General features: G+C 36.2%; 1 protein-coding gene across 1 annotated transcript in view; it reads right to left on the bottom strand.

Annotated features, from left to right (window-relative positions):
• The window catches only part of Magi (membrane associated guanylate kinase, WW and PDZ domain containing protein magi), a 569,393-nt gene that overhangs the window by 343,357 nt on the left and 207,740 nt on the right, over positions 1 to 18,296 (bottom strand). The window contains exon 4 of the mRNA XM_090385296.1: positions 15,404 to 15,505. Coding sequence (XP_090241422.1) covers positions 15,404 to 15,505 — 102 coding nt within the window. The remainder of the gene's footprint in view (positions 1 to 15,403; positions 15,506 to 18,296) is intronic.

Here is an 18,296-nt window from a genome sequence, read left to right as displayed (position 1 = left end):
GCCAATCCACACAGTCTTGTTCTAACCAAGTGTTAAGGACCAGATTCCAAAAAATCGGTCCCAACACCGAACCTTGTGGGCACCCTCGATTAATTCCTCTCTCAAATTTCAAATGTTGAGAACTAACTATAATACTTATATCTGATAAGTAATTGCTGATTGTCCTAAACAACAAATCAGGAAAATTCAAAGCTCAATGATTTCAAAACAATAGGATACCAAACCGTATCGAACGCGTCTTCAAAATTTATGAAGAGGGCTAAGACATACTTAAAATTAGAACAAGTAACAAAATCAACAAGATCATGAATTGCATCCTCTGTGGAACATTTCTTTTTAAATCCATATTGGCAAGGAAAATCCAATTTCCTTGTACAAAATAAAGTTTCAAGTTTTATAAGCAATACCACTTCAAAAATCTTCCCGAGATTTGCAAGCAACGATATAGGCCTATAACCTCTTGGATCAGTTAATGGTTCAGATCAGTTTGAAGAAGCTTCAAAAGGGCTGTCTTCCAAGACCTTGGGAATATACCCTGAAGGAAACATTTATTAACCATATTTAACATTATCTCAGGAAACAGCTCAACAAATTTAACAATACTATTATTTTCAATTTTATCAGGACCAGGTGTTTTGTTTACATTTAACTTAGAACATACCATCCTAAGTTCAGTAATACTGAATAATTGAATATCGTGACAGCCAATATAATTTATATTCTCTTCTTTGACATTATTCTGCATAACCGTATCCTCACCAACACAGCCAACCAAAAACAATCTGTCAGTTATTATTGTGATATTGGAAGGCCAATCAACAGATTCCTTATTGTCAGAAACCACTATACTAATTAAATTATTAATATTCAGTTTGTTTCTTATAAGTTTAAAAAGAAGTCGCCAAGGTTCATTATTCCCAATAGTGTAAACCAAATCCTTCCAAGCTTCAAACTTATGATTATAAATAGCTTTATGGTACTGCTTTTTCTTAATTTTGTACAACTCTTTAAAAAACAATGCCTCAGTAAGGCTCCATCCCCTGTGTCTTTGATACCTTTTCATCAGATTAAATACTTCTTTTCTTAGGGCTGTCAACTCAGCAGACCACCAAGGAACCTTATGTGTTAACTCTCTTTTTCTTAATAGCAAAATGTAAAGCATTATAAAGTGCTGTCTGTACATAAAAAACATATTCAACTGCACTTAATCCAGATAACCCTTGTGTAACAATATCTGAAGAACTGTTTGCCAAGCTAAACCCAAATTTTCTCCAACTGATCCTTCTATAATTAAATCTAACATTGTCTTCCACTACAGGTTCATTTAAAGGTCCATCTACCCAACTTAAGCTAAACACAATTGATCTGTGATCACTATTAGTGTGCTCTGTATATACATCCCAGCAGCAGATCCTTCTATTCAACTGTTGAGTTACTATTGTTAAACCAATGTTAGAACTTCCATGGGTGTTATCGAAAGTATATGGCTTATTAGGTAGATTTAACACATTTAAATTATGGCACAATAAAAACTCCTCTAACTATACACCATTGCTATCAATATGCCACAAACTAGATTTGGCATTCGAATCCATAGATATATTCAAATTACTTCCGGCAACAAAAGCCATCAGTTTTTCTAAATACTGAATAGAAGGATCAAAACTCGCTGCAAGGGTGCAATAAAGAGACACAAGATAAAATTATACTACCATAGAATTAATATGAATACATGTAACATACTATGTACATAAACTAGAAATGACTGTTACATTTAATTTATTGTAAAAATAATTACAGCCATCTTTGGTTTAATATCCTGGGTATATATTACTTTAGTAGATACAAGAAAACCTATAATCCTAAAGGAACCTGCAAATGTTCCGACATATGGTTCTTGAAGACACAAAATATCATACCCTTTCTCTATCATAACAATCTTAGCCTCATCCATAATACTTCTTGATCTCTGCCCATTTAACTGTATTAACTCTCCATTAATTAACCCTGCTATATTATTAGTAGAACTATTATTCATTACAGATCCACATACTGGCAATATGTAAAGCTCTGAAGATACTCACGACATTTAGAGCCTCTTATAGAATGTTCAGTTTTTATCCCTCCTTTTACAATTAATGCATTTAGTAGGTTGATCTTTGAGCTGGCAATCTTTAAAAATGTGTCCTCCTCGTGCACAATGTCCACAACTTACAGATTTGTATGTACAATGAACAGATGAATGCCCATAACCAAGACATTTAAAACACTTATTTACAACAATAATGTTAGCATTAGCAAGGGCACATGATGCAAGAAAGCAAGCTTATATAGCATCAGCCAAAAAAAATCCTTCCCATTTCACCCATCTACTCACTCCAAATGTTTGTCTAGTTCTGCCCTGAATCTGTTTAAACTATCAACTTCTACAATGACAGATGGAAGTTTGTTCCAGCAAACAACCACCCGCTGGCTAAAGGCAAACATCCGCAAATCCATCCTACAACTGCCTTTCCTCAATTTGAATTTATGCCCTCCCAGGCAATTATTCTTAGCAAGAGAAAAAATCCCATCAGCACAGAGCATGCTCAAACCATTCAAGGTTTTATACACCTCAATCAGATCACCTTGCAGGTGCCTAGTCTCCAGACACTATAATTTGCAAAACTTAAGCTTTTCTTTGTTGTAAGAGCAACCATTTGTTCCATTCACTAATCTTGTTGCCGTTCTGTGTATTCGTTTCAACAGCTCTACATCCTTCTTAAAATGAGGCCTCCAGACTTGTATACAGTATTCAAGGTGTGGCCTGACCACTGCCTTATACAACGGGATAATCACGTCCTTATCCCTGCGGTTCGAGCCCATCACCACCAAATACAGAGGATGCGGAAAGGTCAGGGAATGACCACAGCATATTCCCGGAGCAATATGGCCTTAGTTGCTAATGCTCCTAAAATCCAAATAACAAACAAACAAACCTTATCCCTGCTAGAAATATTCCTGTATATCAATGACAAGACACCATGAGCTACTCTTGCAGACCATCTGCACTGCTCAGAAAATTTCATATCTGTCTGCACCACTACCCCCATGTCCTTTCCACTCTCTACCACTGTCAGCGTAGTACCATACAGTTGATATGTCACTGTGAGGTTACTGCTTCCCATACATAGTACTTTACTGTTGTCAAGGTTAAACTTCATTTGCCACCTCTCAGCCCATCTGCTCAACTTTTCTAGATCCTGTTGCAGCAGCTTACTGTCATTAACAACACTTTACATTTTAACCCTGCCAACCTTTGTATCGTCTGCAAACTTGGACATTAAGCTTGATATACCATCATCAGTATCATTTTTAAATAAAGAAAACAATAATGGACCCAACACTGAACCCTGAGGGACTCCACTAATAACATTAGTCCAAGAAGAGCAGTGTCCATTGATTATCACTATCTGTGTTCTCCCATTCAATCATCCCTTTATCCATAGCAGCAATTTGCCTCCAATGCCACACTGTCCAATTTTTACAGCAGTCTTCCATGTGCAACAGTATCAAAGGCTTTTCTAAGATCCAAATATATGATATCAAAGTTATTCCCTGCATCTATTTCCTTTGTGACTACATCATAGTATCCAATCAAATTAGTCAAACAGGACTTGCCCTTAATAAACCCATGCTGTGTCTCCACTATTACTGAAGTCTTGTCTAGATGATCCTGAAATGCTTCTTTAACCAGTGCCTTCATTAATTTCCCTGGAACAGAAGTTAAACTAACAGGTCTGTAATTAACTGTCTCCATTTGATCCTTCTTTGTGGATTGTGATCACAATTGCATATCTCCTGTCCACTGAGTCCAAGGAAGCTCTCATAATTTTGGCTAAGGGTTTGCTTACTTCCCTTGCTGCCTCCTTTAATATAACTGGATAGGTTCCATCCACCCCAGGTGCCTTTCTTATGTTTATCTTCAACAATTTCTCCTCCACTTTACTCTCAGTTATTACAAGATTAATTAGCTTACTGCCAGAGTTTAACACACCTCTAGCATTCCCCTCCCTGAATAACTCCTCATGTGTAAATGTAGACACAAAATATTCATTTGCTTTGTTAGCTACCTGAGCAGGATCCTCAACAGTTGAACCATTGATATCAAGTGGACCAATCTGATTCATCACATTCCTTCTAGAGTTTACATAAGTAAAGAAATCTTTGCTGTTTTTCTTTGCATCCTTTGCCAAAGATTTCTCGTATTCTGCCTTTGCCTGCCTAACCTACTTGGTGACAGACCAGCTTATATCTATCATAGGCTTATGTGTCACCTGTTAATTTATATGTATCCCATGCATTTTTCTTCTCTGCCACATGTCTAATTAATTCCATCTGACATCCATTTAGGCCTAAATCTTGAACAATATTTCTTAGTTGTATAATTCTTTGAATGCTTCCCGTTTTGAATTTGCCATTGGTAACATCATAAGTTGGTCCCACCATATAGAATTTAAATACTATCTCAGACCACCATAGTCATCTTTATGAAAGCAAAAACCCTTCCCTTTACTCCTGATGGTAGTTACCTCTGAGTAAATCCCACTTCAGCACACTGTGATCACTGCCACCTAGTGGTTCCTTTATCTGCAGCTTCTTAATGCATAAAGAATCACTACTGATGATCAGATCAAGAGTATTACTCCTTCTAGTTGCCTCCCAAACATGCTGCTGTAGGAAACTATCATCCAATAAATCCACAAAGGCCTTGATAGTGTGTGAGTGACCAACCCACAAATTCCAGTCAATCTCTGAGAAATTAAAATCTCCCATTATAAGACACTGATTTATTGGCCCACTATTTCTCTGCACAATTGCTCATTATACTGATCAGATTCATTAGGTCTAATAACACACACCTACTCTCATTTTTCCTCCAAAATTTCTTCCTTAGGTACATCATAAATCAGAACTCTCAGATTGGCTAACTTGACATTATCATACTTCAACCCTTTCCATGGCAAATTCTAAGAACTATCTAATTTATTCAAATCCTCCACTGTATCAGTTTCAATTAACACCTCCTCCACCTTTTGCGAATCAATCTCAAGTTCCTAACTTTTATATCCCTAAAATCCTGTTTTAGAGTATTTACCACCACTTCTTTAATTTCCTGGCTTGTACTGTACATGGTTTCTCCGCTCTCAATATCAAGGTGTTGCCTGTCTTACATTTTAATTCCCTGGCCTTAAGAGTAGCCCTGTTATTTTCACCTTCGGTATAATCTACCCCCACATACCGATTATTTGTCACCTATGTTCTTTCAGACTTAGCTTTATCAGCATAAGACATTTGATGTTTTCCCAATTCGGGCATAAATAGGCTGTCTTCTAAGAAGATCATCAAAAAAAAAATTAACTCTCATCTGCAGTTCATCTATTCTTGCCTTCAAATGCTCTATCAATTAATAAAGCTGTGGTTGTGGTACTATTACAGATAAACTACTACTGGTTGTAGGCTTTAGCACTTTTTATCACTCTGTGACTGATCCATGCTATATTTTTCTGCCAGCCAGCTCTGCAATCATCCATTTCCGCATTCTCCTCCTGCAATATTTTCTTAAAGGTACGTATGCATTGACTGCTTCTATGATTTCTGCTTTAAAAGTATTCCATAATTCAAATGTATTCGCCATCCCTCGACAATCTGCCCAATTCACAGATGCCATATAGCACCTTAAACTGTCAAAATCCCTTTTTCTGAAATTAAAACCCATGCCTTTACCTTTAACTACTGAAACATCTATGTTCATCTTCCAACTGACAATTGCATGATCACTTCCTAACAATGGTTCCTGTACTTTAAGCCCTGTAATGTCATCTGATCCATTAGTAACAGTGATGTCAAGAATATTTTCACTCCTAGTACTTTCTCTAACATGCTGGTACAAATAATAAGGCACCTCCGTAGCCAGGTGGGAAGGAGCAGCAGTGCGTAGCACACGCTTCTTGATTAGACCGGGGTTCAAGCCCGTCACCACCAAATACGGAGGATGTGGAAAGGTCAGGGAATGACCACTGCATATTCCCAGAGCAATATGGCCTTAGTTGCTAATGCTCCTTAAAAAAAAAAAAACAATATAACGAACTAACAAATAATAATCATCTAGTTCAGAGGTGGCCAACTTAATTTGTGATGCGATCTACTTTTTTCTTCAAAATGTGATGCGCTCTACCATCTCAAGAATTTCATTGCATGTGGTTAAAAAAGTTAATCAACACATTGAAAAATTTTGTTTATAAATTTTAAAATTAAATACAGTTCAGAATTCTCATTTTAAATTTACACGCATTTAAATTTTTAATTTACGTGAAGTTTGTCTTCATGTCATCTGCCAAGCTTTCAAAATTAGGGATATACTGAGATAAGGCCAAACCATAAAGAATCTTCTGTATGCAAGTCTGTAAGAGTAGAGCAATTCTTTGTCTTTGTTTGTTTCAAATACAAAAAGGCCAATTCACATAGATATGTGGAACCAAAAGAGAAATTTAAAAGTTCACTGCATTTTTTGACATTTGGGTACTTTTCTCTGATGATCTAGCTTTTAGGGAAATATCATTTCGCAATGTAATAATTTCATTTTCAAGTAATATTTTCTCCGTGTGAAAACAGCGATTTTTTCGGCAATTTGTTTCTTATCTAAGTCAATATTATATGGATAAGAAATATACTGAACAATGTCTTCAATTCTTTTAAATTCACTGAATCTGGTATCAAAATCATCCACAACTTTCTCAATTTCAGAAACATATTTCTCACTATTAAATTCATTAAAATTCGTCATTTTGCAAATCACCTTGCATATTTGCAAAATGATCAAATTTATTTTCTTTGAGATCCTCAGCCGTTGCCAAAAATTGATATTTATATGCCAAAATACTACTAATCGTGTCACCCACGTTTTTTTTTTCCCTTGTAATTCCAAATTCAGATAACTTAATTTATTGCCAAAATCTGACAAAAAAGCTAGATCACATGACCACTCCGTACCTTGTAGCTGCTGATAATCATCTCCCCTTTGATCAACAAATTTTTTAATTTTATTCAGCAAATTTCGAAATCTCTGTAGAAATTTACTCTTACTCAGCCACTTCACATTTGTGTATAATGTCAGATCTGGTTCATTTTCATCGATTTGCATTTTGAAAAGTCTCCTTAAAAGAGATTGTCCTCTGATGGAATTCACAATTTTGAAAGTTAAGTTTGTAACACTTTTAGTATTTAATCTTTTTCTGGCTAACATTTGTTGGTGAACGATACAGTGGTAATTCAAAAAATCTGGGAATTCATCATCCTTTTGGCACAACGCGATAAATCCATAAGATGCCCCGTCATTGCGTTAGCTCCATCTGTTGTTATTGATACGAGCTTAAATAGTGGTAATTTAATTTTTTCAATAAAATTTTTGAATGCATTAAACACATCAAGACCTCTAGTTCTTTCTTTTAATGAAACTATACCCAGCAGTTCTTCTCTAGTGGCAGAATCATCGAAAACCATACATATAAAAAATGAGCAATTAAGCTGTATCACTGACGTCTGTAGATTCACAACCAGTTGTAAAGAGGACACACAATTAGCAATATGAGCCCGCAATTGTTCGTTCACATTTTTACTCATTTTTTCAATGCGTTGCATCACTGTGTTTCGAGATAATTGCAGATCTTGAAGAGCACTTTTAATTTCATATTTGTTCTTAATTTTCAAAAAGAGAATCTGTTATTTCTAAAAAAGTGTCTTTGATGAATTGACCATCAGAAAATGTTTTGCATTTTTTTGCAAGATGACTCATTTTAAATTATGATACAGTTACGGCTTTAGATTGTAAATTAGGTGTTGTGAAAAAATTTTGTTGTGCGAATAATCTGGATTTAAGTTCTTTTAGCTTATTTTTTCTAAGGTCACTATTAGGTGGAAAATCTGATTTATATTTACTTACCATGGAGTGTGTTGAAGTGACTTTCTAAATTTCCTTTTTTGGGTATAGCCACAGAAGCATTGCAAATCAAACAAAAACATTTTTCTTTTATCATTACAAAAAAGTATTCTAGTTCCTACTCTTGATGAAAATTATACGTTTTATTCTTTTTCGTAGTATTCATTTTAAATCATATTAACGTATCTGTCCAGTTATTAATATTAAGTAAGCTAAATAAGAATTCGACACATACACTATGCTCTCCAAAAAGTAACTGCTTGAATTTTCACTAAACAAGCCTAGCGGCTGCACAGTGACAAGAGTAGTCACGGGGTTCAACGGATTTGTAATAAGTGTATGTAGTGGGGTGCATAATAATAATAACATTTAGATTTTGACTAATGTATTTTTTAAATATATTTAAAATTCGTTGTGATTGACTGAAATTAAAGCTGCGATCAACTGGTAGATCGCGATCGACTTGTTGGCCACCCTGATCTAGTTTATTAAAAAGTTTTTTCCCATGGTGAGTTTGCCTCTCACTTATTCCAATCAATCTGGGGCAGATTAAAGTCACGCATAATAAGACATCATGCTTGAAGACTGAAGAAGAAAGAAGAATCTTTATTGCAACAGATAGATGATGATTTACATAACAGTGTAGTTGCAATTGCTCGTCATGGCACAGTGGCCAGGGGTTAACAATGTATTATAAAGACAAGGTTGCCTCAATAAACCAAAAAAATAAAATAAAAATAATATATAAATAAAACAGAATACAGTATCCCCAGTATCCGCTGGGGATACGTTCCAAGACCTACCATGGATGGCTGAAACTGCAGATATAAGCAAACATCTGCTGACCCCATATATAACGTGATTTTCTTGTGCATACATACATGCGTATAATAAAGTTTTAATTGATAAATTAAACACACAGTAAGACATTACCAACATTAAATATGATAACAATAAAGTACAGCATACTCTTGATTTACCGGGATTGAATTAACTGGGACACTTCAAGACTCCAAATTTAAAAAATATATATAATAAAAAATCAACCAGAAATCATCATAAAATTAAAGTAATAACTAGAATAGGTATAAACAGATATTTTGCAAGTCGTAAATAAGCGACAAGAACCAGCATTATAAGCATCATTGGGAGATTAGTGTACCTATTATTTGAAACCCCCGCTGTCTTCACACCTACCACTCAAAACAAAAAAAAAAAGCAACCAAATGTTTAGTTTGATTTAGTGCGTTGTGTTCCATCACACTGCAAAAGGACAAATTTTGTTTCGTTATTTATGTCAGGGATGTCAGAATTTTTTTTTTTTATAGTAACTATATTTTTTTTTTGTTTGTTTTTGTTTAGAAATTGTGAAAATAATGGGCAAACGCACCAAGAGTTGTGCTTTCAAATTAAACAAAAACTTGCAATTATTCAAAACTTTGAAAACGGTGCATCCATCAAATCTCTAAAGAACCATTATAACATTGGTGACCAAACCATATGCGATATTGTAAAAAATAAAGGGAAGCTATTCGATTTAAAATGGACATTGTAAAAAATAAAGGGAAGCATCCTATTGGACATGGAAGTAGTACGTGTAAGTTTTTTCGTTTTTTTTTTTTTTTTCTTTTTTTTCCGTGGTTAACCGCGGATAACTGAATCAGCGGAGATACAGGGGCACAACTGTACTAGATTTGATTTTTTTTTTTTTTTTTTTTAGGAGCATTAGCAACTAAAGCCATATTGCTCCGGGATATGTGGTGGTCATTCCCTGACCTTTCCGCATCCTCCGCATTTGGTGGTGACAGACTCAAACCCCGGTCTAATCAAGAAGCATGTGCTACGCACTGCTGCTCCTTCCCACCTGGCTATGGAGGCACCTACTGTACTAGAAAATGAAGACACTGAGTATATTATAAATAGAAAACATTGAGTGTACAGACCATTGGTTATAAAATACATAACATAAGAATATACATTAAATTCCATAATTATATATATATATATTGAATTGAATTGAGTAAGAGTATACACTGCTCAGAACTCAGATTATAACTATGATAGCCATGGAGTATTCTTTTTCTATATTATCGATCCTGACTAAACTTGTTGAAGTCAACATCTAGATCCTGGATGCGTGATAACATCTGCTGAGGAAAAATCTGGCCAGAGAGGTGAAGGCGTGTTTAAAGAGGGTATAGCTGTGGAACTGCTTGCAGATGTGCCACTGGGATCGTCCAATGGACAGTTGTCCAAGGAAGGAGAGGAGATGAGACCAGTCAAGAGCTTGACCATTGTGACAAGTCTCCTTTCATTAATGAGCCACATGAGCCTTGGGGCGTTGAGTGTGTTGGCTATAGCGGTGGTCTGGAGCTGGAGAGGTAGGCTAAGTTTGTGGCAAGCCCACTTGAGGAGCCAATACTTGGAGAACACTAGTTTGGTGGTAGAGGGAGATGCCCAAATCTCTGCAGCATAGAGAAGTGGGGGATAAACTATTGTTGCAATGTATCTGACCATGATGGATTTGTCTGTTACACGTTGCAGATGCTGCTTGCATATCTCTCAGTCTGGCGGCTTTTGTGAGAAGCATGTCTACATGTTGGCTGAAAAGAAGCTTTGGGTCAAATCTCATCCCTCAGTCATTGTTATATTAAACTAGTGGGATGGAGACTCCATTGAGGGCTGAATGGATTTTTGTTTGGTTCTCAGGCATGCTTGTTCATTCCATCTTCATGTAAAGACTCCCTTCATATTCTTTACAATCTTCTGTAGATTACTCCCACTCTCATTGTTCCTTTGCTTGCAACTAACTCACACCATACACATGTAACTTCAGACTCAGCAAAACCTCTTTTTGTGCTCAGGCTGCTTTTGACAAGAAGCATGATCCCCTCCACCCCTTCTATCTTCACTATCTTTCCTAAATACAGTAGACTCTCCGTTAACTGGAATTCAAGCAACTGGCACTCTCAAGAAACTGGCAAAAAATCTTGGAAATAGTATGTAGTTGAAAAATTAAAATGATACATATTAATTTCCAGATAAAATTATTCAAACTTGGCATGCCGCCTTGCGCTTTGAGTATGCGCACGCGCATCCCTCATCACATGTTTGTCTCTCACTCCCGACAATTCACTGTGTAAATATACCGGTTGATTTATTGTTATTCAAATTCTGTTTTCTCTTTCAACTACTAGTATGCCGAAACAGGTAGCAAGTAAGCATAAACAAGTAGTGCTTACCCTCAAGCAGAAGATGGAAATATGCAAGAGGCTTGAGAACGGTGAAAGTCATGCAGTGCTCATGGAAGAATTTAATGTTGGCTCGTCAACGGTCTATGACATTAAGGCTCAGTCTCAGAAAATAAAGGAGTTTTATGCCAAGTCGGAGAGTGTAAAGAAGCGTCATACTCTTCATACACCGAGAATGGAAGTGCTTGACTAGGCCCTGTATGAGTGGTTTTCGCTGAAAAGATCTGAGGGTGGTTGCATTTCTGGACCCATGTTGCAAGAAAAAGCAAAAGAATTTCAAGAGAAAATGAAAATTGAAGGCAAGTGTTCATTTTCAAGTGGCTGGCTTACTCGATTCAAGGTTCGTCATGGCATCCATAAGCTGGATTTGTCATGAGAGCAGAAATCAGCTGATTTTCAGGCTGTAGCTTCATCTCTGAGGTGTTTAGTGAAATAGTGGAAAAAAATGACTAGATCCCAGAACAGATTTATAATGCAGATGAGACAGAACTAATGTGGAAGTGGCTGCCTAATTCTACTTTGTCTGGTGGTAATGAGACGGTAGCTCATGGGTTAAAGCAAAATAAAGAGTGTGTAACTGTGCTTGTTTGTGCAAATGCATCAGGAAATCATAAGGTAAAGCTGTGTGTGGTCAGCAAATTTGCTAAACCAAGGTGCTTTAAAGGCATAAGTAACCTTCCCATATATTATCATGCACAGAGTAACAGTTGGATGGATGCAGGAATCTTTACCAAGTGGTTTCATTATTCGTTTGTCCCTCGAGTTAAAGAAAATTTACTAAAGAAAGGATTACCAGAGAATAGTAAAGTTTTGTTGCTCTTGGATAGCTGTCGTGCACATCCTCCTACTGAAGAGATAGTTAATGGCAACATTTTCGTGTGTTATCTTCCAGCTAACACTACAAGTCTGATCTAACCAATGGATCAGGGGGTGATTCAAAACAAAAATGTTTTACAGGAGCGACTTCATGTGGAAAATGACTAATTTTGACAGGACAATTCTGGATTTTTAGAAGAAATATAACCTCAAAGATGCTATCTATACCATCAGTTGTGCTTGGGACTCTTGTGAGAAATGAAACATTACGAAAATGTTGGAGAATGTTGTGGCCAGCTATGATATTTGAGAAGTTTCCAGGCAATAGTGCAGCTGTCAATAGCACTGTTTATGATGAAATCTGTGAGTTAGTTGACGAAATGAATTTGCCTCGAGATGAAGTCGACGACTGGCTTGTTGTGGATGAAGATATACCAGTAACTCATACACTGAATACGGAAGACATTATAGAAGCTGTTGTGAATCATGGAAAAAAGAAAGTTGCAAAGGAGGAAGAAAGCGATGACGATGTGTGTCAGGTGGGAAAAGTATCCTGGCAGAGAGATACTGCAGCATTTGAAACTTTAATAGCTTTTGCAGAACAGCAGCCCTTCTTCACTTCTCAAGCATCTTATGCAGCTCCACATCATGCACAACTTGACTTTGTCTGAGAGACGTAAGACCTCAAAGTAAAGTGATGTTCATTCATTTTTGAAGAATGCTGAAAGCAAGTTTGGCAGCACAACATCATCTACTGATGCAGATCCAAAACCATCTACAGACCCTCCTGATCCTGTCCCAGCAGATCCTGACTACCTTCATGTGATGTCTACCCAGTAAACTCTCTACCTACTGCAACAGTTTTGACTGTCTACCTACTGCAACAGTGTTTTTTTGTAAGTTACTGTATTCAAAAAGCGATTTCTATGATAAAACTCAGTTTCTTTAGTAAAATTTGTCTATGTTTGCCTTAATTTTCTAAGTATTGGGCTTAGTATAATAGTCAAGTATTTTTTTAATACTAACTCTCAAGCAACCAGAAACTACAGTTATCCAGCATTTACCAATCCCTATGGGTGTCAGTTAACTGGGAGTCTACTGTATATTATACATACTATAGTGGAACTTGTCATCACCAATTTCCAGGTAGCACCACATTTCTGTTAGTCCTATTATATCAACATTAGTTATCCTAACAAGGAGTTCAAATTCAGCCATTTTATTGACAACGCTCCTGCGTTGTCAATAAAATTGACTAGGCTCCTACATACAATTAAGACTAAGTATTCTTTTACAGTTTACTACCCTGACACACCCCTTGAAGTTATTTAGGTTTGTATCCGAAGCTTTATCTTCCCCCTCATTTGAAACATTGCTACCCTCAAACCATCTTATCAACATCGGCCGTTGTGGCAATAAACAAAATTCATAAGGTAAGTGAAAGCATATAGATAAACAGATAGACATGGCTGTAAATTAAATTCATAATGTATGAGAGAAGAAATGAGGATTGACTGAGCTTTGCTCTGGAGACTAAACATGGGTTTCACCACTTCAAGCAAAGTGGTGGTATTGCACTATGTGATGATGAGCCATCTGCCACCTAGTATTGCCTAGTGACAGAGAGATGCAGCATTCCTTTGTGTGATGTGCATGCCACACCCCAGCCCTTGCTTACATTGGTTCACACCTGGGTGGTCATCTCCAGTAAAAGGTGTGGTGTTTCAGACATTGTACATGGGGAGTGGGAGTATATCCAGGATTACTAACAGTCCTATCACTGTGAAGATGTAAGCAGGATTTGCTGTTACAGAATGACTAGACCAGCAAAATTTGGGCCACCTGGCTCATGAGCTGGCCTTGAATATTTGGTTCCATCAGCATTTTATACTACCAATGGCAACCCCTGAGAAGGTAGAATACCTGGAAGACTGTCTATGACAAGCACCTTAGGGAGACTTTTTGAAATTCATATAAAAAAGGTTATTAATAATGCCAGTAAAAACAAATAGCTAAGGAACTAAGTGTTAACGTGAAAAAATAGAGGTCTGCTAACAATACTAAGTAAGTTAACTGGTTATAATATGATCTAAGAATATGGCAGTCTTCAAAGAATGAATAAAGTTTATTTATAATACAGTAAACCACTGATATTCACAGGGGGGGATGGATACTGAAAATTGTAATGATTATTAAGACTTTACAGAAGAAATGGAGACAACATGGGCCTATCTTACAGAAATCATCAAAAATATTCACGTCTGATTATAACATATGTTGTAACAAAATATATGCAAAGCAACGTAAATGTTCACATATGATTATATAATAAAAATAGACATTAATGAATATATTTTATATGAAAAATATATATAAAATGCAAAAAAAAAAGCATTTAACTCACCAACAATGACAATATTGAAATTATAAATGAAAGTGGTAGTAATACAGGAATGTGGATGAGAGAGAGAGAGAGCAAGCGAGTGAGAGGCTTCTCAAGGCAACTTAGAAGAGTTTAGAATAGTGCTGTTCTTATGAAACTTGATATGGATGCTCTTTGCCTTTCTTTGTAAGTCACTATGAATCCCTGTAGGTTTCCTCGTAAGGGGATATAAGACCCTGCAATTTCCATTTAAATTTTACATTACATCCCTCAAGGGGTACATTTCAAACACATTATCAGCCAGAGCCTGAGATATGTCCAAAACTTAATATCCTTAAGCAACGGCTCAGGCTACTGAATCACATCATTCTCGCAATTACACCTCTCCTCCCGCATTACATGCAAAACTCACAATCCTTCAAAAATTCCTCTAGATGAAATGCCTTTCAGATCATTCACTACATCAGGAAATGGTTTGCTCCAGTACGTATTCCAGGTCAATTTGATTTCTTCTAGAGATTTGTTTATATTTATTATATAGTCAGTGATGCTGTCCTTTTTCCAGCAATCATTAACTGGCAACAGAAGAACATTCTCCATCTGGAAGAGATTTCTTACAAATGTGTGATGGGATTTAATGCAACTTAAATGATACAATAAAATCCCGATCTATCAGTTGGATCAGAGTACACCTCTATGGCATAATTATGTAAAGCCAAGTATGTATATAAACTGGAGAAGTAACATAGGCTTGTAGAGAAGAAAAGAAGATACCTGTGAATACTTAATTAAATAATGTTAAAGAGATGTACCGCACCAATGACAACTGCAAATAATGAGAACCACCTCAGAAACCCACAAATAATTAAAATCGACAACATTAAATCTGCAAATATCAAGGGTTCACTGTAGTACAAAAAAAAAACCACTTCGGTTTATAGCAGGAAGTAAGGGAGGTAGGAAATGAAGACTCACATGAATGACAGTTAGGTCTAAGAGGCAAGGTTAGCATATGAGGACAGTTAGTAGAGAGAGCTGAGGTAGATGGTGCAGGCCTAGGAGTGCCATAGAGATTCCCTAGACCAAGTAAGGAACAACATTAAAAAAAGAATAAATATATATTTTTTACATATATACAAAAATTATTAAGTTTGTACATTGGCCTTTTCACCCATAAATGTTCCATGTAAATGCAGTATAATATTACAATGACTGCAGTGTTCTCCCCAGGACCTGTTGAATGGGTGCACCGCCTGGTGAAGTTAACTGACTGCCCGGCTTTAAGCCATTCTCATGGTACTGTATGGTCTGATCTCAACCAATATTAATTTGAACATACTATGCGATCGAGGTCAATGTGACAGGAGCATATAATGTTAAATTCTGCTATTAATTTTTGCACTGGATCACTTAAGAGTCACATGTAAAAATAAAAGTTTTATAGTATTGCAAAGTATTACACCTCCCCACCCGGCTACTTCATAACGCCACCCAGCTGGCAAAATTTTCTGGGGAGAACACTGGACTGTATTATTATTCTAAATGAATTACATTTAATATTATTACACTTTTGCACACAATATTTATGTTTTTCTAAATGTACTAAAAACATACATTAAAAATAATGATGTATAAATTAAAATTAAAGACCTGCGGGTGATAGCAAAATTTTAGTTTAGTGATAAATACTTGAATAAGCAAGTTACCAACACCTAGTACGGTCAACTAAACAAGTAAAATATCAGTTAATAAGTTACATTTCTAGATTAATTTCAGAATCTAATCATCGGACCAAAATGAATAAAGAAAAATAGGCTCGTGTGGAATTTTAATCAGATTCAGTGAAATGCATCCTTCTCCATTATATTCTGAAATGCGAGAAAATTTCTTTTCTTGCACAATCAGCATTTTAACAAAATAGCATTACAATAATTGCTGCTGTAGTGCATCCAGCTGCCTTGCACAATATATCATGAATGGTATTTTCTAGTAATGAAAGGAGTTTTAGTTGTAAATTTTAACATAAATATGCATCATTATTATTATTAATATTTTCAATAATGTGTCATCAGTATGTCAACAAGCCTCGATTCCTTCTGCTACACCTGTGGAAATTTTACACCACAAAATAAGAGAAAGAATCATTAACATTTACAAGAAAGTATATCATGCTTATTTTGGTATAAGAACTGGTGTTCAAAACAAATCATGGGCTCCACATTTTACATGCTATCTGTAAAGGCAACCCCCGCATAACACAGTACTTCTACAACACGGTTTCGGTCTAACACGATTGATAAAATGTGGCAATCCTCGACAAACACAGTACTTATATGACACAGTTTCGCTCTAACGTGGTTAGAAAATTGGGGGAACCTTGAATAACGCAGTATTTTTGAGCTTTTTTGCTGGGGAAATCCTGCTATGTTCCATTCTTTTTTGTGAATCTCCGTTGTTGACTCACTAGTCATTATGCAAAAAAAAAAATTATTGGGAAATCCCCGTATTTCATTCTCTTGGGAATTTCCGTGTTCTGTGCTATTGAACTTGTGCTTGCTTGAGACTAAAAAAAATTATAACTTCGAAGCATTTGTGACTTTTAAGATTTTTGTAAGGTTATTTTTGCTTTTATTTGATCATTTATAAATTTTTTGGGGTATGCATTACTAAACTTTGTTATTAAGAACCATATTGGAATAATTTCTTTGTTGTGAATTTAATTTCAGCCCTAAATTATGCCTAGGGAAAGTCATTTAGGAAATATGGTCAAACTGGCAAAAACAGAATTGATATGATAATAGAACATGCTAAGTCGGTAGGAGTGGAAGGTTTTGATGATAGGACTACTGAAGACATTCACGAATTACTGGTAGAAAAAGAGGCTGGCAAAGCGGTTTGGTGGAAATGGCATCAGATGTAAACCAAATCAATTAAGAGGATGATGGTACCTCCGTAGCCAGGTGGGCAGGAGCAGCAGTGCGTAGCACACGCTTCTTGATTAGACCGGGGTTCGAGCCCGTGACCACCAAATACGGAGGATGCGGAAAGGTCAGTGAACAACCACCGCATATCCCCGGAGCAATATGGCTTTAGTTGCTAATGCTTCTAAAAACCAAATAACAAACAAACAACAACAAAAGGATTGTAGCGCAGATCATAATTCTGAAGTTCCAAACTTTACACTGAAAAGCACATGTGAAGGCAGAATGCAGATCCTTCATCTGAAAGGAGCACAAAGTTCAAAAAAGAGCTTTGAACATGCTTAGCTCCATACCAAGAAATTTGCAAAGATCTATCAAGCAAAGGCAAACAAACCTAGATTGCTGATTTCTTAAAGAGAGCAGAAGATACACGAAATATGGACGCTGCAGAAGAAAAAGTTTTTGTTTGATTGTGCTTAGCAGCGATGAAGAGGAAGAAAATTAAAGGCAAGTACATTATCTGACCTATATGTATCGTAGTTTTTAAGACGTTTGTTCAGTTATTACTTTTTTTTAATAAAAAGTAATTTTCCGATTTATAAAAATATCGTGCATTTTTGTTAGCTTTTGTTACGTAACCCCTCCCCTCTTTTGTATTGGTTCTTAGTCCCATATAACACGGTTTCGCACTACCCAACATTTTTTAGGAACCGAACTACCATGTTAAACAAGGGTTACCTGTATATTAAAAATGTGTAATAATAATGGAATATAATAATCCCTTGCACTTGGTGTACCTATGATGGGGCTTGAACCCAGAGTCCACACATCAGATTGCTATTTTTGCATGTAAGATATCACATAATTTAGCACAAACAATAAACTTGCAATATAATTTTGTGTGCTGGGTACTCCCAGCACAGACTCTCACTGTTCTTCCCCCCCCA

The sequence above is a fragment of the Mastigoproctus giganteus genome, chromosome 11, assembly GCF_048544385.1.
Source record: "Mastigoproctus giganteus isolate SK-2022 chromosome 11, ASM4854438v1, whole genome shotgun sequence".
Lineage (NCBI taxonomy): Eukaryota > Metazoa > Arthropoda > Arachnida > Uropygi > Thelyphonidae > Mastigoproctus > Mastigoproctus giganteus.
The sequence above is the reverse complement of the archived record's forward strand: the minus strand, read 5'-3'. Positions and strand labels throughout refer to the sequence as shown.